Source organism: Ahaetulla prasina, chromosome 2 (assembly GCF_028640845.1).
Source record: "Ahaetulla prasina isolate Xishuangbanna chromosome 2, ASM2864084v1, whole genome shotgun sequence".
Taxonomy (NCBI): domain Eukaryota; kingdom Metazoa; phylum Chordata; class Lepidosauria; order Squamata; family Colubridae; genus Ahaetulla; species Ahaetulla prasina.
The window spans coordinates 268,352,761-268,375,621 of NC_080540.1; the positions used below are offsets into that span (position 1 = coordinate 268,352,761).

A 22,861-nucleotide genomic window follows, 5' to 3' on the forward strand; every position below is an offset into this window, starting at 1 on the left:
TTGTAGAAGCATTGCTTCATATCTCCACCTACCTTCAGTAAATGAACTAAAAGATTGCCATAATCTCCTAAATCTCCAATGCTGATGTCACTGATGGAAGATAAAGCCAAGTAACAGATGTCTCTGAATTTGTTTACTTCTTGAAGAATGCAATATGGGACATCAAAACTGAGCCTGTTGGTATATCTAAAAGATATCATTGATATTTCTATATGTACTTGACAGAAATTACAGTTGACCATTGATATGTCTAATTTTTATTTCAGTTAACAAAATATATTTTACATGCAACTCTGAAATGAACTATTAAACATCAAGAGTAAATTGGAACTTTGGCTGAATTCTATTTATAAAGCTCACATTAATTATTACAAAGATAAAGTATAACTTGTTAATGTTACACCTTATTCAGCTTATTAAACACAAGACAGTGAACAAATAGCAGAATTCTATTCAACATAACATGGGCCTAATCTAAATATTATATTTTAAATTACACTTTCAAGATTTGCACCATCAGCCGCAAAATGGAACAGCACCATGAAGCAGTAAGGTATCAAAGATGATATCCCTGGGCAAATATTTCAACAGAATAAAGGGATGCCGAAATAGAAATCATCTGCTTGCTGAGAAAAATTTTATATAAATTTTATATATTTATATACTATCAAAAACTAATTAACTTATTTAATTCACTACGGTACCATTCTCCATAATACTTAATAGCGAAAATAAAATTGCAATCTTATGCAAGGCAACCAAAAAGATTTGAGATATCTAAATAGAAACTATCTTTCATATTATGCATTAACTGGGAATTCTCTTTTTACCACTTTCCAAATATATCTAGGTCTGCCGTTTTCAGGCCAATACCATTTGTTAATTGATCATCATGCTGCTTGATTCTGTTTCTTCTCTTAGTTATATCCACTTATAATGAGAGGCAATCAATATTTCTTTCCAATTTTTCACTTGCCTGCTCTGTACTGCTGCATCTTGCAGAATTCTATGCAGCTCCCCAGAATCCCTGAACCAAATGCAGGTAATCCTTGAATTATAATCACAGTTGAGCCAGAATTTTGGTTGTAAGTCACTGCAGTTGTAAGTTCAGCCACTGTGTGACAGGACTTTATTTACAACCATTTTTATGACAGTTGTAAAGCAAGTCACTGCAATCATTAAATGAATCCTGTGGTCATAAGTCCAAATTCAGCTTATCCAATGGACATTTTTTGCTAGAAAATGGCAAAAAAAAATATCACAAAATGTGATAATGTGACTGTGGGATGCTATAACCCAGGGGTCTCCAACCTTGGCAACTTTAAGACTTGTGAACTTCAACTCCCAGAATTCCTCAGCCAGCAAAGGTGGCTGAGGAATTCTGGGAGTTGAAGTCCACAAGTCTTAAAGTTGCCAAGGTTGAAGACCCCAGCTAGAACCAGTTGTAAATGCAAGCCAGTTGCCAAGTGCCTGAAATATGATCATGTGACTGGAGGGGTGATGTCATAGTCATAATGTCAAGGATGGGTCACAAATGACTTTTCCTGAGACCATGGTAAGTTTGAATGGTCATTAAGTAACTTGTCAGGGATTACTGGTATTACTTGTTCTTAAATAAAGTATATTTATTTATAGGGATACCTTTAAGATTTACTATAAAGAATATTGCAACTATATCTTTGTGAATCTATACCTTACAGAGTGCATGGAAAACTACAATTACCAAAGATCAAAAGGAACATGACAAAAAGGAAATTAGCCAAATTGAAATGTTAATGTAATGCTTTATGGAAAATTTTTAGGTAGATAGTGAGAGACCACCATGTCAAATTTATTTTGGCCTTTATTTGTCTTCTGCTTGTTATTAGAGAGCATCTCCAAGCACAATGATCAAAGGTCAAATACCATTTCCACTTCTCCAAAAAGTCATACAATCCTAATTGAACAGCTACATCTGAACATCCCCTTAGCCAGTACAGATCTATATAATGAAGTTTCAAACTTGTGTCCAATGAAACAGAAGAAACATGCCTACTGTTTATTGTTGACCTCTTTACATACAAGTTCTCATTTTAATATCAAAGTACTAGGATCCAATAAGATACAGATCATATTGTTGCCATAAGCTAAACTAAGGCCATAATCATATGCACATAATGGCAGTAAGGCATACTGAACAAAGGAGCAAAGTCACCAACTGAAGAATCGTATTTTAACATTATTCTCATTTCTGTGCTTTGAAGCAAATGCCAAATTAGCCCTGATGCTAAGTGTAGCTTTACATATAAATTACTGTATAGATTTTTCAAAATGCAAACAGAATTGGGTGGATGAGTTGATGATTTTTAGGTTCATAAGATTAAACAGAGAAGAGGAATTTACCTTTCCTTGTCCTGTTGCCATTACCAGGGAAATCCTTTCTCTGAAGATATTTGAATGGGAGGAAATGTATTAGCATCATATAATTTCTAGTTTTTTCCCTAAGTTGACTGAACTCTGCATGACTTACTTCCCAAGTCCTAATAGCCATAGCATCCTATAATATCCTAAACATAGTGACACCTAAGTGATGAAACGTGTTCTATGATGTCATGTTACAAGTTCTATTCTTTCTATTTGCATTGTGATGTAATATGTAATAAGTATTCTAGGGGCAGAGTTTGTACCCTGACATAATACATACTCTGTCACTTGCCCTCCTCTGGTTTACCTATCAACCCAGATGCCTACGCTAACAGTATATAAATCAAATGTCTTGAGAATGCTAAATAGTTAGGAAACATTAGAGCGGAGTACATTGCAGTCACTACAACAGCTCTCTCCAACCTTTCAGGATTATGTTGCAGGAAGTCTTGGAAAATATTGTTCAAGGGAACTTCTTAAGATGGCTGCTATGGGCAATATAAGCAAACACCAAAGTACCATGAAGCTATCATCCCTTCTATACCATCCAGTAAATTGCACCTTATGCAAAATTACCTTGGACAGGAGCCACATGGGCACACTTCCAAATAATGCTGTGCCCAGCATTTTGATTTTCTAAAAAAAGAACTTACACAACCATATTTCTGATTCTTCTGTTGCTGAAAATATTTCCACACTAATTCAATCAATTACTGTAAAGGGGAAGAGAAAGTATTAAATTCTTGAATTCCCTCATTATCGCCACTATTTGGAGATCATATTCTGGCAGGATTGAATTATTACTAAGGAAGAGAAATGAGACTTCAGAGATTATAAGGACACTGGTAAAGATAGACTTCATAAAATGGGAAGTTTAAATACATAGTAAAATAGTGCTCATTGTTTTACATTCATTTTCTAGTTACTACATCTGAATTAATTCAGCTAAAGAACATTTGCCCTTTTTATGGCTAGGTTTTGCACAATTTGAAAGAATGTGACAATTCTACTTTCCACAGAGATCTGCGTGCAAGTTTCTCCTTATCTGATATCTATAATCATCAGTCACCAAAAAAGTATAGAATTTCCTTCATTCATATAATATGCATGAGATATAGTAAATTTTATAGATCAGAGATCCCTTAAATTATTTTAATGGGGGCAATGCTCTTGTGTATGTTTCTGTATTATCTCTCTCACTAAATTTTTCTCCCCAAAATAGCTGTACAAAGCCTTTGAAACTGTGCTCTGCAAAGTATGCTAGCATGTATGATACATCTCTCCTCAAAGCGTTAAGGCAATTGCATCTTTTGGAAGGCCTGTGTAGCTGCTTTCAAGTCTGTCCCAGTTTCTGTCCCTTCACCGGCAGTTCCACAGAAGTTGTCTGCACAGGTACACGCAAACTGTCAAGCACAATCTTCAATGCAGCTGTGGCAAACCTTCTAGAGCAGGGGTCTCCAACTTTGGCAACTTTAAGACTTGTGGAATTCAACTCCCAGAGTTCCTCAGCCAGCAAAGATGGCTGAGGAATTCTGGGAGTTGAAGTCCACAAATCTTAAAGTTGCTAAGGTTGGAGACCCCTGTTGTAGAGGACAAATCTCCTTTAATTTGTCGTGTCCCACTCCTCCGCTGACGGCTGGGTCAGGGAAGTCCGTATCAGGCGTGCCTCTGCAGCTCTGCCAAAGTCCTAGCAAAGTTCTCAAGGCAGGCAGGAGACCAGAAAGTGATTTCAGCAAGATAAGGTAGACTTTGCCTGACTCAGAGAATGCCAGAAAGCAAATCCTTTATATAGGCCATGGGGTGTGGCTCCATGACTCAGCACTTATCCCAGCCTGCCCCTCCCTTCCTTCTGTTGACGCCGCTTATCAATTCTCCTGAAGCGAGGGTCACTCCAGTCTGCAGCTGTTGGTAATTGACCTTCCTCAGGCTCATATGCTGTGGGGGAGGGGGAGAGGTCTAGTTGCTCCATTTGCCTGGGCATAGAGCCAGGGCTGGGGCCGGGAGGCATGCTAGGATATTCCTCAGCGTTTGGAAGCAGATAAGAAGGCCCCGGCTGCGGGGAAAGCGGACGAGGCACAACATAATTATTTGAATAGCAGTGCTTCGCTTGCACATTCAAATGCTGCAAAGGGTCTGTTTTGAACGTTTCCCATAGCTCTACTGTCCAGCATAAAGTCCGTGTAAAGTCAGCGCACATTCAGTGATTTGAAACTTAATGCAGATCTAATCAATACTTGCCTTGATAATATTTTTGAAGAGTGGAATAAGGTCTTTAGCAGATGTAGTTTAGACATGGGACGCTTAAGGTTAACAAACCCATGCTGTGATTTTATTGTGCTTAATAACCTTACAGTGCACGTATAGCATAGTCTACAAGTAAAGCAAACAGCCTATAGAAATCATTTAAAGGGCAATTCAACCTCCTAGAAGATGTTTTAGATATTTCTTCATATTATCCCACATGAAGAACAATCTCCACATAAAAGAATCTATGGAAACATAAGGATCACCTCTGTATCACAAGATTACATTAAAATGCTTATTTTTGTTAATCTGTCAAGAAATTCTTTTGGGGTGCATCTTTCAGTATGGAGAAAATAATCAAACTTTACTGCAATATAATTATTATATAAATATAATTATTATATTATTATAATAATAAATGAAATGATACAGCATTCTTGCATCCTTGGCTGCTTTTTTAAGTATGTATATCACTAAGTAGACTTGACTATTAGCAATAGTAATAGCACTTAGACTTCATTGTGCTTTTACAGCCCTCTCTAAGCGGTTTACAGAATCAGCATATTGCCCCCAACAATCTGGGTCCTCATTTTACTGACCTTGGAAGTATGGAAGGCTGAGTTAACCTTGAGCTGGTGAGATTTGAACTGTCGAACTGCAGCTAGCAATCAGCTGAAGTAGCCTGTAGTGCTGCACTCTAACCACTGCGCCACCTCAGGTCTATATTGTGAAGATATGGAATGGCACTCTAATACATTTAAGTATTTATTGCAGCTATACAGCGAATTCTATACTAATATCGTGGTACTGGTTCAGACATCAAGCTAGAAACTAAGAGACTGAATTTATTCCCACAGGCATGAAACCAAATGGTGACAGTGGAAATTGCAAACCAGTTTCAAAAACCTTGCAAGAAAACTTCAAGGACTTGTCCAGTCAGTTGCCAGGACTCAACAAAGACTGAAAGGCCCATCCATGTCCCCACCAAAAGGCAAACAATACAAAGCTGTATTATATATATATAAAAAAAACCCACTGTCCAGAACTGAAATAAACTTCTCTTTCTCTCATGGTAGGGTATATCGATCTAGTAAAAGAGCAATTTTATAACTGACAGCTTTTGTATAAAAAGTAGGCCTTTAAGGGTTATCTGCAGAGTGCATGTGGTTATTAACCTAGACAGGTTATGGTGAAAGAGTTTGGAAAGATTAACATCTATAATATTACTGTATAAAATCAGGAAACAAAAACAGATACAAACGGATACCACCACAAAGAGGCTAAGCCTATTGTGTTTCCCTAAAAATAAGACCCTGTCTTATATTTTTTGAAATCCAAAATAAGCGCTTGGCCTTATTTTTGGGGAGGTCTTATTATTTTGGGGCACATGGAGGAAACCAGAGGAAATGGTGGGGACTGGCTGTGCATGCGTTTAAATATTTTTGGGGAGGGCTTATTTGGGGGGGGCTTATTTGAGGGCATGCGCTCAAAAGCCTGATTGGGCTTATTACTAGGAAATGTCTTACTCTTGGGGAAACAGTATTATTTCAGTGTCTGAATAAGAAACTGGGTTCTTCGTTATTTCTTATTGCTCAGACAGAACTGCTCAGGTTCTTGGTTCTTGGCCTTGCCACAGTGTGACAGAATATTAAGAGCCTGGAACCGAGGCCTGGACTGAGCTACACAACTGGCAGAAGCAAACGGTGGTATGTTGAGTTAGAGACTTGACATATACAAACAAAAACAAGGATCATGTAGCCTGGAAAAAGTTGTGATGGGAAAAAAGTTATCACATAGGAAAACATAAAAAAAGATTATCTTGTATGCCATCTATTATACTTATTACCTCAGGACTCTTCCACTTTGTTCTGTTGAACATGCAGACCTAGTCCAAATATTGGGAAGGGAATGATATATTAAATTAATCTCTAAAATATCACTGTGTAAAAACAGAAAACCTGAAAGAACAAGGGAATATTTGTCTTAAATTACTTTTGCTACGGTTTTTTTTTGTTTATAATTTTTGCTACCATTTACCAGTCATTTACAATTTTATTGTTCATGATAGCCCAAAATTCTGAAAACACTTCATTTCCCCAAAGATAAGTTCAGTGATGTCCATTTACATCCCCAGAAAAGCAGCTCGTGACTCAATTTTACTTTCCAGCAGCTCCTTCAAACTCTTGTTCCTATGTTGAAAGTACAAATAGTCAGATAGAGACTGAGTGAATCTATTACTTTCGAAGTGATATCCCTCGTTGTTATTCACAAAGTCTCTCTCTACCTGGCTTCGCTCCCTTTTGTTTTCTTGTTTGTCCTCAATGGTGTCTTTGAACTTTTTCTCTTTTCCATCACAGTATGACTCTCTGAAATCCTTAACCTCATTTTCTGTTTTGCTTGGAGGATCCTGCAGTCTGTTAGGGTTCTTGCCCTTGTCATGCATGCGAGGAGAATACTGCTCTGCCCTGTGGCAATTGTCTTCTTCATCATGCCTTGAATTTTCTTTCGCAGTCTCCCTGTCAGAATGAAAGGAAAGTCCTTGCCTGTGGTTCTTTTGGGAAAGGTCAAAAGGTTCTTCCTGTTCTAGGCTTCTTGAGGCATCTGTTTGTGATAGTCTCAGTTGTTCCCTTGTAAAACCTAGGATTTTTTGAAGAAGACAAATGCATTAACATTTACCATTCCGTGTCAATTTTGTAATTACAGTGACTCCAAACTTCAGCTTTGTACAGAATAATTCAACTGGTGTCTCATGATTATTTTGCAATTTATAGTAGGGAAGATAAAAAGGGGGTTCTTTGCAATTTCACTTGGCATTCTTGGCAATTTTGAATAGTTTTTATTGCAGAAATATTGGATTAGTTTGGTCTATTGTAGAAATTCTAGATAATACTTGATTTTATTATATTATTCATGGAGTCAACATTATTGGAAAATTCATTTGGCCCTCCAAATGTTAGTGAATTACAGGTAGTCTTTGACTTACAACCATTCATTTAGTGATTATTCAAAGTTACAATGGCACTGAAAAAGTGACTTATGATCATTTTTCACTTTTGCAACTTTCCCATGATGGTCACATGATCAAAAATTTGGACACTTGGCAACTGGCTCGTATTTATGACAATTGCAGTGTCCTGGGTCATGTGCTCACCTTTTGTGACCTTCTGACAAGCAAAGTCAATGGGGAAGCCAGATTCACTTTACAACCGTGTTATTAACTTATCAACTGCAGTGATTCACTTGGCAACTATGGCAAAAAAGTTCATAAAATTAGACAAAACTCACTTAACTGCCTCATTTAGCACCAGAAATTTTGGGTTCAATTGTAGTCGTCAGTCCAGGACTACCTGTCCAATTTCCAATATTCGTTATCAATAAGAGACCTAGTAAACATATTAACTATGACTGCCAGGAATGATGATTCAACATTTTTAATGGAGCAGGATTATTATTTTTTCTCATTAGAACTAATGTCTTTGCAGCTCTGATAATCAAGGATGTGAGGCATTTGTTGTATCCGCTGATTTCAGGTGTGAAATGCTCCTGGTTCAGACCAGATCACCCAATCCGGTAGCGATGGCGGCTGGTGGTTCAGCGAACTGGTAGCAAAAATCCCTGGCCCCGCCCCCTGCCCCTGCTGAGTTGCACCATCATCAGAGGGTTGTTTTTTTTTTACTTTTAAAAGCAGTTTTCCTTCAGCCGAAAACATGCCTTTAAAAGTAAAAAAAAAAAAAGCCTTTGAGGATCCCAAGGCTCATCTGAGATCGTCAGAACCCTTTAAACTCTTTTTTTAACAACCTCTTTGGCCGAAGAGGTTGTAAAAAAAAAGATTTTAAAAGGCTCCTCTGGCGATCCTACCTGAGTTCCTCATCACCAGAACCTTAAAAAAACATGTTTTCTACAAGCTTTTCAGCCAAAGAGCTTGTAGAAAACTTTCTTTTAAGAGGTTCTGGGCTGCGATAAGGCACCTAATTACTGATGTAAAGCATGGCTTTCCCAGCGCGAAAGGAGCAGTTTCAGCAGACAGGCAGATTCAGTTGCTAGCTAATCCATCTTCTCAGTCAGCAACTTAATCTGCCTGCTTTGCTGGCTGAGGAACTCTGGGAATTGAAGTACACAAACCTTAAAGTTACTAAGGTTGGAGACCCCTGATCTAAAAAATATAAATAAAATAAAATAAAATATTTGTGCAGTTTTCTGAGATTTGGTGTGTTTCTATAGTGTTTTACTCTAACTACACAAACACACAAAATCTCATAAAGCTATATGTGGCATTTTGTGTGTGTGTGTGAGAGAGAGAGTCAGTTGTGTTATGTTTGTGTAAAGTGTGAAAGTTGGGTTTTGGTACCTCTTATTGTTTTGTATACTTTGTTTATTATTTTTATTTATTGTTATTGGCCACGCCCACCCAGTCATCTGACCACCAAGCCACGCCCACCAATTAAGCCACGTCCACAGAACCGGTAGGGAAAATTTTTAGATTTCACCCCTGAATGATTTCCAACAATGCTGAAAATCACCTGGACATCTGAAAATTCAGAGCAAGTCATGTTTAGGTCATTAACTGATTTCAATTCAAATATAATACTATACTAGATCTTAGCCAAAAGGCCAAGACATTATATTCATCTTTCATCTGCTCAACAGGTTACAATTGCTGGATTCAACCCGCTGCACTAAGCCTTACTGAATTGTTTTGTTTTAGCACAATGTGTGAATCAAACCATTTCATTATAATTTTTAAACTATGGTTTATGACTTGGTTCAGTATGTAAAATCAGTTGATTTAACAAATGTAGTTAAGCTAACAATGGCTAAATATAATGAGCTAACCCAGTCAATAGTATTTGCCTTCCCACTTTGGACTTTGCTACCCCATAGAGCAGGGGTGCCAAACTCATGGCCCACGGACCAGATGCATCATGTGCTGGCCACGCCCATTCCCATTTTAGTGAAGGGGGGAAGTCGCAATATGTCACATTATGACAATGTGACAACGTGCATTTAACACCCCGCTATAGAGCCTCTTCTTATTTGGCAAAATCTGGTTCAACTAAAGACATGATTCTGATTCTGTTACACAAATGAAATTCAGCAACTTCTAGATGCAAAATAATGTCATTATATTATTGGATGTAATGCAGATAAGCCCAGTTAACAGTTTTTACCTTGAGAACGAAATCCTCTTTCCATGACTCCATGTTTGACTTTCATGTGTCTAGTGAGGTTCCCCTTCAAGGTGAATTTGCTGGGACAGTAGAGGCATTTGAATGGTTTGCTGTCAGAATGCAAGTGCATGTGGCCCATTAAATTATGCATTCGATTAAATTCTTTTCCACACAGCTGTCAAAAGACCAATGAAAATCAAAGTGAGGCATCTATTTTCAAAGAGATTTTGTTTTATTTTTTCAGACATAGCCTGTTTACATTAAGTCAACTTCTCCACAGTTCTGCAGTTTCCCTTTCTGAATCATAAATCTACAGCATTTCTTCTATTGCCTCCTTTTAATCTCAATCAAAAAATGAACAACTCTCTAAATTGTCAGATTAGGGCTTTTCTAGTTCTGGAAATAAAATGAATTATTCAAAAATTATGTCCTTGAATTGGTGCCTATGAAGCTTCTAGTTCTGAGAGGCTTGACATAAATTACCCCAAAGTATATTTTTTTGCAATGTGTCAGTAAGGAAAGATTTGACATGGCCAAAAAACAGGAAGTCTGAGATATGAATCTAAGTGTTGACTAGGATATAGATTAATGGTGAATTGCTACCAGTTCACCCCGGCTTGGACGAACTAGTAGCGGCGGCAGCAGGAGGCTCTGTCCACCTGCCCGGACACTTCTGCACATGAGCAAACCGGTAGCAAGCTAAATTGAAACCCACTACTGGTATAGATCCAAAATTGGGGTGGGGGAAAATCACTTAATTTCATTTTATAATTATCATCACAAATAGGTCTTCAAGGAAAAGGAATGTCTTTATGGCTAAATTGTATATGCTTCTCTTTCATTCATTCAAATTTAATATTGTACTCACTAAAATGTATAGAATAGGGGGCTTTGAAATTACTGAATATTCTTTCAGCTGGAAACAAAATTATAGCCTATTATAAATATACCAGGCAAGTATTTATATCAGAGGGTGGCTGAGTAAATATGGGGACAAACTTGCAGAGTAGTTTCTGAATTGTCTTAGGCCTATTTGACAAATTGTACAAGCTTATTCAGAAGTCAGATTGCTCTCATTCTAAAACAACGTTCTTGGCAGTTATTCTTTCAAGGTTGAATGGACTGTCACTTCCAACCTGCCCAGTTGCTATTCCTTGGTGCGAGGGGAATCAGTGGTAGGTTGGTCTTCCGAACCGGTAGTAAAAGCAGTGGGAGGCTCTGCCCACCTGCCTGGACATCATAATGAATGATCTGCGCATGCACAGAAGCGTGTGCATGCACACAAGTCCATTGTAAACCTGTAGTAAAAGTAAGTAGAACCCACCACTGATGGGAATGCAATATATCTGAATGTGTCAGGTTGGGGGCTAATCATTCTATGAGATCGTGTGTGTTTACAATTGGGATTCCTATTGTTTAAGGGAAAATGCATGGAATGCTACAGGAAAACTAAACAGATGAAGAGGAAGTTCTGTATTTCCTCTTCAAGCATGTTTCTGTTTCTTATTTAATCTTCGATTTGCTCATGTTTCTTTCCAGCTAATATTTAATGGACTCTTCGTTCTCTCTAGCAAATGTTTGGATTTACTGGGAAGGAAGAAAGGGAAGGGAGAAAAACTATTATCATACCAAAGCAATCTAGCTCAGTGAGGAAAGTTGGCCACTGAAACGCATTTTGGCTTTTTCTGTTGGAATATTCTGAGAGTAGTTCACACAAAGGCTGAATACTTCATATGAATAGATTGCTTGTTAACTTTTGAGACATTTTAAACAGAAAACCACACTATATTTACTAGCATGACAGAGCAATTCTGTCATTTTAAAGGCTTGTTTTATTCCATCCCAAATATATGTTAACTGTTCTAATAGACAAATTTGTGGAAGATAAATTGATCAGTAGAAGTTTGTCAGTATAACAGTAGTATATAATTCTTTTTAAAACAATTCAAAGCCAACTATCATATTGGTACACATTTTGCAAAATGAAACAATGTACAACTAGGTAATTTTTGGCATCCTAAATATGATAGCAGTGTTCCAATATCCCAGGGGCTGTCACAAAGAAGACGGAGTCAAGCTATTCTCCAAAGTACCTGAGGGTACCAAAACTAGGTATGCACGCCCCTTACCTCTTCAACACCAATCACTTCAGATCTCAAATGCAAATTGATAAATGCAAGAAGCATAGTCAACAAATTACCTGAACTTATCCTCTTATTAAACAGTGGCACATTTGATATCATTTTTGTTTGTGAAACATGGCTGAACTCATCCCTTCCTGACTCCATTATCTCAAACAAAGAATATCAAGTCTATCGATCAGATCGTGAAAACCGAAGAGGTGGTGGAGTGGCTATCTTTTACAAAAAGTCACTGAATCTAAAAAATATCCAAGTAGCACATAAACTCTCTCTTCCTGAAACTATTGTATGCGACCTATCACTTGACACTACTCTTCGATTCTTACTATGCTACAGAGCCCCTGACTATGACATTACCCATGCAAATATGCTAACCTCAATGCTAACATGGGCTACCTCTTGCCCATATCCTCTCATCTTCCTGGGTGACCTAAATCTACCTCTCATTAACTGGACAACTAATGAATGTTCAACTGACCCAATCCATACTACACTATACAACGCTGTTACAAACCTAGGTCTTGAACAACTTGTAACTAACAATACAAGACTCAACAACTGCCTTGATCTCATCTTCTGCAACAATTCAAACTCAATTTACGGACTACAAATTAAAGAACCTTTTTCCAACAGTGACCACTGCATGATTGATTTTCGTCTCAACATACATCCATACTTAAATCATCATAACAACAGTACTCCCAACTACAACTTCAAAAGAGCCAATTACGACCTTATAAACAACGATCTTTCATTTCTGGACTGGCAAAATCTGTTTGCAACCTGCATAACCGCTGAAGACCACTATAGAGTCTTCCTACTTGAAATCAATAGAGTCATTAAACTATATGTACCACAAATGACTACCATGATCAGGAAAAACAAACTACCCATATCAATAAAAAAGCTTCAATCAAAAAAATCCCTCTGGAAAAGAAACAAAAAAGGCTATGTTACAAATTTCAAAAACCGCTACAGAAACATATGCAACCAAATAAAAACTGAATGAACAAATTACCACACCAAGCAAGAAGAGAATCTTCTGCGCACAAATTCCAATCGTGCCTTTTATAATTTTGTTAACAATAAACTTAAAGACTCTAGATCCATCCCACCACTAAAAGATTCTAACAACAAAGAATGCAATGACGAAACAGTTAAAGCAAACCTCTTCAACATTTTCTTTGGTTCAGTTTTTGTTAACTCCGATAACACATATCCGACTTTCCACAAACGTACCAGCAATGATTATGATGATTTAACTCATATAGATTTCACAGAAGACAACGTTGGAAAAGCTCTTCACAACTTAAAACCATCGCTAACTATTGGATCCGATGGACTGTGCGCATACTTCTTAAAAAAACTTTCCATTAATATAGCAGAACCCCTAAGTATTATCTTTGAAAAAGCTTTCACTACCAGTTCTCTTCCCAAACTTTGGTCACTAGCCACAGTCATCCCTATCTTCAAAAAAGGAGACCCCAGCTTAGTCGAAAACTACAGACCGATCTCCCTTTGCTGTGTCACCTGCAAAGTCATGGAATCTATCGTCAACCAATCCATTACCTCATACTTAGAAACAAACAACAAACTACTCTCCAACAAACAATTTGGTTTCAGAAAAAAAATTATCATGTAACTTACAACTTTTGCACTGCAAAAACATATGGACTTCAAATCTTGATCAAGGCAAATCAATAGATGCAATCTACATAGACTTCTGCAAAGCTTTCGACTCAGTAGTACACGACAAACTTCTCCTAAAACTAATATCCTATGGCATCTCAGGACCCCTCCACAAATGGATATCTGCTTTTCTGTCTAACAGACAACAAGTGGTCAAAATTGGCAATGCTCTATCAAATCCTGTTCCTGTCAAGAGTGGCGTTCCTCAAGGCAGCGTTCTTGGACCAACACTCTTTATACTATACATTAATGATCTTTGTGACCATATCTCAAGTAATTGTGTTCTCTTTGCTGATGATGTCAAACTATTTAACATCACAGACAATACTTCTATCATTCAAAACGACCTTGATCATCTAACGCTTGGTCTAAAATTGGCAGCTCAAATTTCAACCAGCAAATGCTCAGTCTTACATATAGGAAAAAGAACCCAAAACTAAGTACATACTAGATGGACATTACCTTACAAATGACCCCATCCCGTTAAAGACCTTGGAGTTTTCATGTCAAATGATCTAAGTGCCAAAGCCCACTGCAACTACATAGCAAAAAAAGCTCTAAGAGTTGTAAACCTAATCTTGCGTAGTTTCTTTTCCAAAAACACCACACTACTAACCAGAGCATATAAAACATTTGCTAGACCAATTCTAGAATACAGCTCACCTGTTTGGAACCCTCACCATATCTCTGACATCAATACAATTGAACGTGTCCAGAAATATTTTACAAGAAGAGTTCTCCATTCCTCTGAAAACAATAGAATACCCTATCCCACCAGACTTGAAATCCTAGGCTTAGAAAACTTGGAACTCCGTCGCCTTCGACAAGACCTAAGCTTAACTCACAGAATCATCTATTGTAATGTCCTTCCTGTTAAAGACTACTTCAGCTTTAATTGCAATAATACTAGAGCAACTAATAGATTTAAACTTAATGTCAACCGCTTTAATCTAGATTGCAGAAAATATGACTTCTGTAACAGAATCATCAGTGCTTGGAATACTTTACCTGACTCTGTGGTCTCTTCCCATAATCCTAAAAGCTTTATCCAAAAACTTTCTACTATTGACCTCACCCCATTCCTAAGAGGACCATAAGGGGCGTGCATAAGCACACAAACGTGCCTACCGTTCCTGTCCTAGTTTTTCTTTTCTTCTTTCTATATATATGCTTATACCTCCTTATATTTACCCATATATGTTTATATACTATATAATCTTTTGTATGATTCCTACATATATTGTTGTGACAAAATAAATAAAAATAAATAAATAAATAGGGTAGGACAAGAAGCAATGGATGGAAACTAATCAAGGAGGGAAGCAATCTAGAACTAAGGAGAAATTTCCTGACAGTTAGAACAATTAATCAGTGGAACAATTTGCCTCCAGAGGTTGTGAATGCTCCAACACTGGAAGTTTTTAAGAAGAGATTGGATAACCATTTGTCTGAAGTGGTGTAGGATTTCCTGCCTAAGCAGGGTGTTGAACTAGAAGACCTCCAAGGTATCTTCCAACTCTGTTATTCTATTTTATTTTATTCTGTTCTGTTCTGTTCTATTCTATTCTATTCCTTATAGACAACCCATTCTAATCGGTCCTATTGCTATGAAATGTTGTTTAAAACGGAGGAAAGGGAAAAAATGCTGTGCCAAGCAACATCAGTCATGGTAGAACTTGATATATCTTTGTGAACATTGGCACCATCTTCTGTTGCTTTCCTGATTATTTACCATTCTCTTAAAGGTCATTTGAGGCCCTTCTTAAAATCTAAACCATGAAGTCTTCACTTTGCTTCACCACTGAAACTAGCCCAGGCACATTTTGGACAAATTAATAGGTTATGATGGAATGCCATGGTTATTGTAAAAGTGGTCCCAAGTTGTTCAGTATATTTTGAGGGACTGCTGAATATAATTCAGCATTCTATTTTAGAAAATATTACTCTAGCAGTTAAAAAATAAAACTCATTCTAGCATCAGCCTGAACCGGTTGGAACGATAATCCTTTTGCAAAGAGCAAACAAAGAATCTCAAATGTTTGACCACAGTTGAATCAACAGCAAAGGACATGTGTGTGTGGGGTGTGTGCGCATGCGTGCATGTGTGTATTGACATGAATGTGGGACAGTTGTTTCAGTTGTTTCATGCATTAACTACATGGGTGCACTTGGAAATAAAATTTGTGTAATTATTTGTAAGCTAAACATTGCAATCTCTGGCTGGATTAGTATAAGATACTGCAGATAGCACTGCTCGTTGGAGAGAGGGAAAAAATCCCAGTAATGAGGAAATATTAGCGACAGTCTTTCTTCTGCCCTCAGGCCACATCTGGTCTTTGTGATCAGCTCTGTAGGAAAGCATTCTGTTTTGTTTTGCTCTGAGAAACAAGTCCAAGAAAGCCTAAGCCTGCAGAGAGGTAGAAAGGCCACTGCTGTGCTCTCTTACCCTTGTTTTCTTTCTTCTTTTTTAAAAGACAGTTTAATAAGAAGGGTGTTCCTTTCCTGAAAGTTAGAGAGAGAGGGAGAGGGAGAAAGACTGCAAAGTGTCCAAAAGGGCCGTGAGAAAACAGGAAGCTCCGAAAAGTACAAGAGAAAGCAAGATGAAATCTATTTGCAGGCCATTCCCTAGGGGACATGCAAGCCATTGTTAAGCAAGCAGCTCATACAGCGATATCCTTCCTTCTGTTCAGGAGGAGCATGGTGCCAAAAAGCGGCTATCTGGTCACTGCCTGAACTTGCTGAAGGCCAGCCAAACAGCACCAATTCTCCAGGGTTCTCCTGAACTTGCAAGCAGGCCAATCCCCTTCTCCAAGTGCCCAGTTTCAGTCTCTGCCTGCTGAAACCCTTCAGGAACAAAATTATCAGGGTTTAAAATCAGTCCATTGGATTTCCTTCCCACTATTGACTATCTTAGTTTCTCTCTATCTGACCATTCAGTGCAACAAAGATCAGATGGCTGATTCTATGCTTTTTTTCCCTCCTGGAAAAAGGTAAAGGTCCAGTTGTGTTTGACTCTAGAGGGCAGTGCTCATCTCCATTTTTTAGGCGAGGGAGCCAGCATTGTCCAAAGACACTTCCATGGTCATGTGACTAGCATGACTATATGTCAAGATGCATGGAACGCTGTTACCTTCTCACCAAAGTGGTACCTATTTATCTACTTGCATATGCAAATGCTTTCAAACTACTAAGTGAGCAGGAGCTGGTGCATAATGGGAGCTCACCCTGTCGCTCGATGCTCAGGTCTCAAACCTGGACTGTCAACCTTCCAGCCAACAAACCCAGAATCTTAACTATTGAGCCATCGCGCATCGCCCTCTTCCCTCCTGCACAGATATCTTTATCCAATGCATGATCCACAAGGATATTAAGTACCTTACATAAGAAATTATAAAAAGAATATTGTTTTTAAAGTGATAGAATTATACTTTTAACAACGTTAGTCCAAATCCAGGATTGAGGACGTTCTAGATAAGAATCGATATTGATATAATAGGCATCTTCTCATACCAGTAGACCATGGTGAGTTTGCCAATAATGGATAATTTTGAGGGCAGCAGCAGTGTTGGCTATTTAGATCCCTCTCCAATTAAAAGTCCTTTCAAGTATTCCTGTCATAGTATTGCTTTAAAGTAAACTACTATGGAACAGCTGCAGTGGTTATGCCCAGCTGTCTGGGATTGCTTGAAGTGCACAGCCAGGTAGATTTCAGGTAGGTATTATGAATGGACTGTGCAAGGTTTTTGGAGCCTCAGAAATTGCCCCCCAAACACTGGGTGTCCATTTTATCTCTGCATAAGCCACCATCCTTCGTAATTATTTGACAAAGTTACTTGGTGCAATATAGCTATATTGAAAAGGCTCTTTGTTTTTTGGTTTTTCTATAGGTAAGACATTACCTGTGGCTTCATGTGTAGTAGAGAACAGAAATGTCCTCAAAAAAGTAGGTAACAAAACATGACGTTGGACAAGGAAAATAGAAAAGTGCAAGAAAGAAACTCATGGCTGACCTTGTTTAGTATAAGAAGGAAGGATAAATGCTATCAGGCTTTGAAAATTCTGCTGTTATAGCATCTATCAATACAGCAAACTACAGTTGCAGTATAACTTGTGCTTTCTGTTTCCTGACTGTCTAGGCAAACATCAGAGCTTCATATGGCTTTCTAAAGTTCCTCCAAGATGTGAGTGATTATCATAGAATCAAAGCCTTGAAAAAAGGGCATTTAGGACTTTAGATAGGACTTTAGTTCTCATTTTAATACAGGAATCCAGTTTAAAATGTCTCTAAAGACAGCTGTTTAACCTTTGCTTGAACATCTCCAGCAAAGGAAAGCCCACCATTCCCTGCTTTTCACTATTAGTATTTTTTCTGTCACATTCAGACTGAATTTGCCCTCCTGTGATTAAAACCATTATCCCATTTCAGGGTGATAGCAAACACGCTATGGATTACTTCTGACACCATATGGTGTTTGGGGGGGAAAATTGCTCTTTTATTATCCAATCTCAGTTGCTCCCTGCATGATTTTGCTTCCTGTCCTTAACCATCTTCATGGCCTTTCTTTGCACTTCTTCCAGTGTGCCTGAATGTTTCTTATCTTTGATGCATATCACTGGATAATCAAAGAACCTGATCACTGCAGAATATAGTAGGACTATTATTTTCCCAATTTATGGTACAATTTTTAATACCCTGGAAGATAGAATTGATTAGGTACAAGAAGACCAATCCTATATGTTTAATTCACTTAATTTACATATAAACTTTAGATTTGGTCCTGCCTATTTTTTTGAGGTGGGCAAGCAAGCTTCACTCCTCCCCAATCTTATAGCCATTCTCTTATGAAAGTGATAACATATGATAAGTCTAATTCATTCTATTGCCTGATTCCCTATGTAAAACTTAAAAGAGTGGTTTGTTTTGACAGGACTATAAGTCTTTAGAGCACCAGTAAGGATGAGGGACAAATGATGCATTCATGATGATACTCATATCAATGACACACATATATAATTGCAGTATCTGCACAGTTAAATTATCACATATCTTTCATTTCTGTGTCAGCCCACTTTGCTAAACAAAACAGCCCACTGTTTTGAATTAGTCAAACCTGTAAAAGCTACCGTGCTAGAAAAATCCACTAAAGTTTGCTTTGTTCTGCTTTGCTCTTTTTTACTTCACTTCTGGAGCCTCCCAAGGCAAGTCCTGTTTAAAAAGGCTCACCCAGAAAGCATTTCCAGGACCTCCAGGAACAAACTAGAGGCCTCCCGTCAACAGACGAGACTGAGGAGAAGACAGAAATGAAGCAACAAGAACCAAAAACTTTCTAATATTTAACCAAAAACTTTCTAATATTGACCTCACCCCATTCCTAAGAGGACCATAAGGGGCGTGTATAAGAGCACAAATGTGCCTACCGTTCCTGTCCTATTGTTTTTCTTTTTCTTCTTCTTATATATATATGCTTATACCTCCTAATATTTACTTATATATATGTTTATATACTATATAATCTTTTCTGTATGATACTTATTTTGTCATTGTTGTGACAAAATAAATAAATAAATAAAAATAAAGATGATTGTTGGCATTGAAATAGTGTTATCTCTGGAGCCAAAGGTGGCTTCATAGGACAAAGTATGGCCTGTTCACAAAAGCCTAATGAGAATTCCATTCCTGCAATATATTTCCCCTTTTCCTGAGGGAGAGAAATGATGAAAGTGAGTCACCAATGCCCTAGTTCATATTTACTTCTTCTTGCAGCCACATGCTCATCCTGGGCACATGGCCACAAGGGGGGAAAATGGTAAAGCAATCCTAACCTGAACTCAGTTGAGGTAAAAGGAATTTTTGCCTCATTCAATAAATAGGGGATTGGGGGGCACTGGAGGACTTAGAAACAGCTGCCATCCAAGAGGGTGCTGATGATAAAAGATGAAGACAGGGGTAGTACCCACTGACTGTATTCTTCTGCAGTTTGCCAGAAGCTTCAGCTATTTCCTTGAAAAGTTAATGGCATTTTCAATAGAGCCATTTTGTCACAGTTATGTGAGTTATGCTGGAATTCAATTAATATTATCCTACTTAAAATGTGACATTGTGTCCTCTGGTGTTGCTAATATATTTTCTGTCTTTAGGTATGGGCATAATTGATATTTTGTATTGATAAAAAAGGCAACACGCACAGACTGATTCATGTGTTTAGCCAGTATATCAAATTGTTAAATATCCTTGACCTCCCTTTGGAATGAAATGTGCAATACAAATGTCAGATATATTTATCATCAGCAGACTAGCAATTACACTAAGTGCTATGAAATGCAATCTCAAGATGAAGAATAAAACCAAATTCGAAGACAAAGTCTACATTCCAGTTTTAATGCTTCTTCATTTCAGTCCGTCTTCTCCTATTTGATATCTGATAAATATATTGTAACTGTAGCTCCCAGAATACCTAGCAAGCATGGCCTTAACGCTTAGAATTCTGGGAACAGCAAACTAACACTGCACAAGAGTGGATAAAGCTGATTTAGTGCAGCAACTGAAAGAGTCAAAGAATGACACAATGAAACTATGGCACTATTTCATCAGTCTGAGTAGCCCATGTCCAGAAAAGAGAGGAAATGAACAATTATCAACTACATAACAGATTAATGTTATCTAATAATCATGCTAAGTAGTATATAATCTTTCTCTTTGCCTATGTATTCCAGAAATGAATATCTTTTGGAAATCCAAATTAACAGTTTAACCATTTTATAGGCACATGTCTATCTAAGTTTCATTTCTTGTATTGTAGATTTGAATGTCAGGCCACAGTCCAGAATGGGAGTCGGGCTTTACCTGGCAAATTATGATTGGCAGCTGTTTGCAACTTCATCAAATGCCCCAAAGAAACCACTGCTTGTTCTATTGCGCCTTAGCTGTTGATTGGCTCTGAATGACAACAACTGCAACAAGAAGTAGATTATCCTGGTCTGGTATAAGTACTTCTTTTGTTATTAATAAAATAGTAGTTCTGCTTCTGCTCCCAACCTCTTGAGAAATTACTCTGATTTGTTTCTTCTAAAAACTATCTTAAAGATCACTCATACCAGGTGATATTGAAGAACGTCCATAAATAGGTTAGCTTAAGATTCATTGATATCTCTTTTGAAGAATGAACTCCCATGTTGGACCAGGAATTCTGGAAGTTGAAGCCTTATAGTTGCTAAAGTTGAGAAGCATTGCACTGATTTTCTCCTGCTTCTGTTGCTTTATAGATCTCTATCCTGTCACATAATATTAACAGCAAACCGGCAATGATCTGCTGCCTACCGTAGTTCTATTTTCACAGCGCTGTGTGGGGGGGAAAGTTTTTTTGTGTCATCTACAGATGAATCTAATTCTGTTTTAGTAAATCCATTTTGGGAATCGCAGTGTATCGCAGTGTATCACTAAATATCTGTGGAGATTCTCAGTCATTCAGGTCATGATTGTCCCAAAGGTGTTTTTTCAAGCGGCAACTGGACTTTTTGGTTTTTCTTTGAAGACATTTCACTTCTCATCCAAGAAGCTTCTTCAGAGCTGAGAGCTGAAGACATTTCTTGGATGAGAAGCAAAACATCTTCAAAGAAAAACCAGAAAGTCCAGTTGCTGCTTGAAAAAGTACCTTTGGGATTTCAAATGCAGCTTTGCTGACTTGATCCATAATCAGGACTTTCTTGGACAAAGCATTTTTCAGGGCTTGCTAGAATAATAGCACTATAATATACCAAACACATATTTGTTTTCATTTTTGTGAAAAAGAGGGAGGGGCTGTTTGTTGATTGGAGTGCTGGAAGTGGTTGGGAAGGGAAGATACTCAGGCATGGACAAAAAGTGAACAATGACTGTCTAGCTCTTTTAGGGTCCTGGTATTGGTTAGCTTTCTCTGAACAATGATTGGTTGAAAGTACAGTCGTTCCTGTAAACTCCGAATTCACACTAAAGTGGAGGACTTATTGGTTAGATTTAAAGCATGTTGGGAGTTATTGGAAACAAATGCTGTTGTGGTATGGCTCAGCAAAGTGTCTTCACTCTAATTTTCTTAAACATGAATTTATTTCCTTCCTTTTTAAAAGTAAAGAAGTGTCAAACTTACCAGCAAACATAGGAAAACAGATATGGGCCATCATGAAAATGAATCATACTGATTTGTATGATGATATATGAAAAGAGCTATTTTGAGGTCTTATTAAATAATCCATGTGCTCTGAATTCAATAATATTGATAGTTACGTATCTCTATTAGTGCAAATGTCAGCTAGCCACAGACATAATAATATTTATGACAAGTTGTCTTTGTTGTTTATCATGCAACTTATAATGAACGTTCTCCACCAGTGACTAAAAAAAAATATTTTGATACCTTTTCGTTCATTTGACTATGTATCTAGGGTAAGAAATACTCACCTTACATTTGAAAGGTTTGACATCTGAATGGACAATCATATGGGCTTTAAGAGTTTGTTTCTGCACAAAACTTTTAAAGCAGAGGTGGCATTGGTAGGCTCTGATATTGGTGTGAATTAAGACATGTCTTTTCATATTGGCAAGTAGCGTAAACTCTCGGCCACAGATTCCACACTTGTGCTCTTTCACACCCTTGAAAAACATAAGAATGAAGTAAGTGATGATTCCTAACCCGCTTTTTTCTATTTTAAATTTGATCTTGGTTTTTACAGAGGTTGCTTTCTATTTCAGTTCTGTGATCATGATTGTTCTTTAATCTGCAATAATAATACCTTGTGGGGGATGATGACTAAGAAATATGTCTACTCCAGCCAATGATGTGCTAATTCCAATTTTTTAATAACTCACTCCATTACGTATATCAAGACGTTGCTTCTTTTGCATGACTTCTTATTAACACGTTTCTAGTTCTGGTGGTAGTATTCGGTGTCCTGTGTACGCTGAAGCATTATTTTGGAAATGTATCCAAAGTGCTGCCCAGTTTTAATTTGAAATCAAGACTTTAATGATTTTTATATATCCATGGAACAGCTTTTCTAAACTTGGTACCTTTAAGAAATGTTAAACCACATAACCTATACACATAAAGCAACTATGCCTGGTTGGCTAGGAATGTTTGGAGTTGTAATTCAACTATGGAGGGCAGACTAGGTAAGACTGCTATGTATTATGCTGGCTGCATTTTTTTTTAGTTTCTGAAAAATAAACATATTAAATAAATA

The 22,861-nt window shown here is 37.5% G+C and overlaps 1 protein-coding gene across 5 annotated transcripts in view; it reads right to left on the reverse strand.

Moving 5' to 3' along the window:
- Positions 1–1,360: 1,360 nt before the first annotated feature.
- Positions 1,361–22,861, reverse strand: part of ZNF366 (zinc finger protein 366) — a 37,811-nt gene continuing 16,310 nt past the window's right edge. For all 5 annotated transcript variants that reach the window (XM_058169891.1, XM_058169887.1, XM_058169888.1 and 2 more), the window contains 3 exons: positions 22,080–22,271; positions 9,816–9,990; positions 1,361–7,284 (listed from right to left, as the gene is read on the reverse strand). In XM_058169891.1, coding sequence (XP_058025874.1) covers positions 6,770–7,284; positions 9,816–9,990; positions 22,080–22,271 — 882 coding nt within the window. In that variant the 3' untranslated portion in view covers positions 1,361–6,769. The remainder of the gene's footprint in view (positions 7,285–9,815; positions 9,991–22,079; positions 22,272–22,861) is intronic.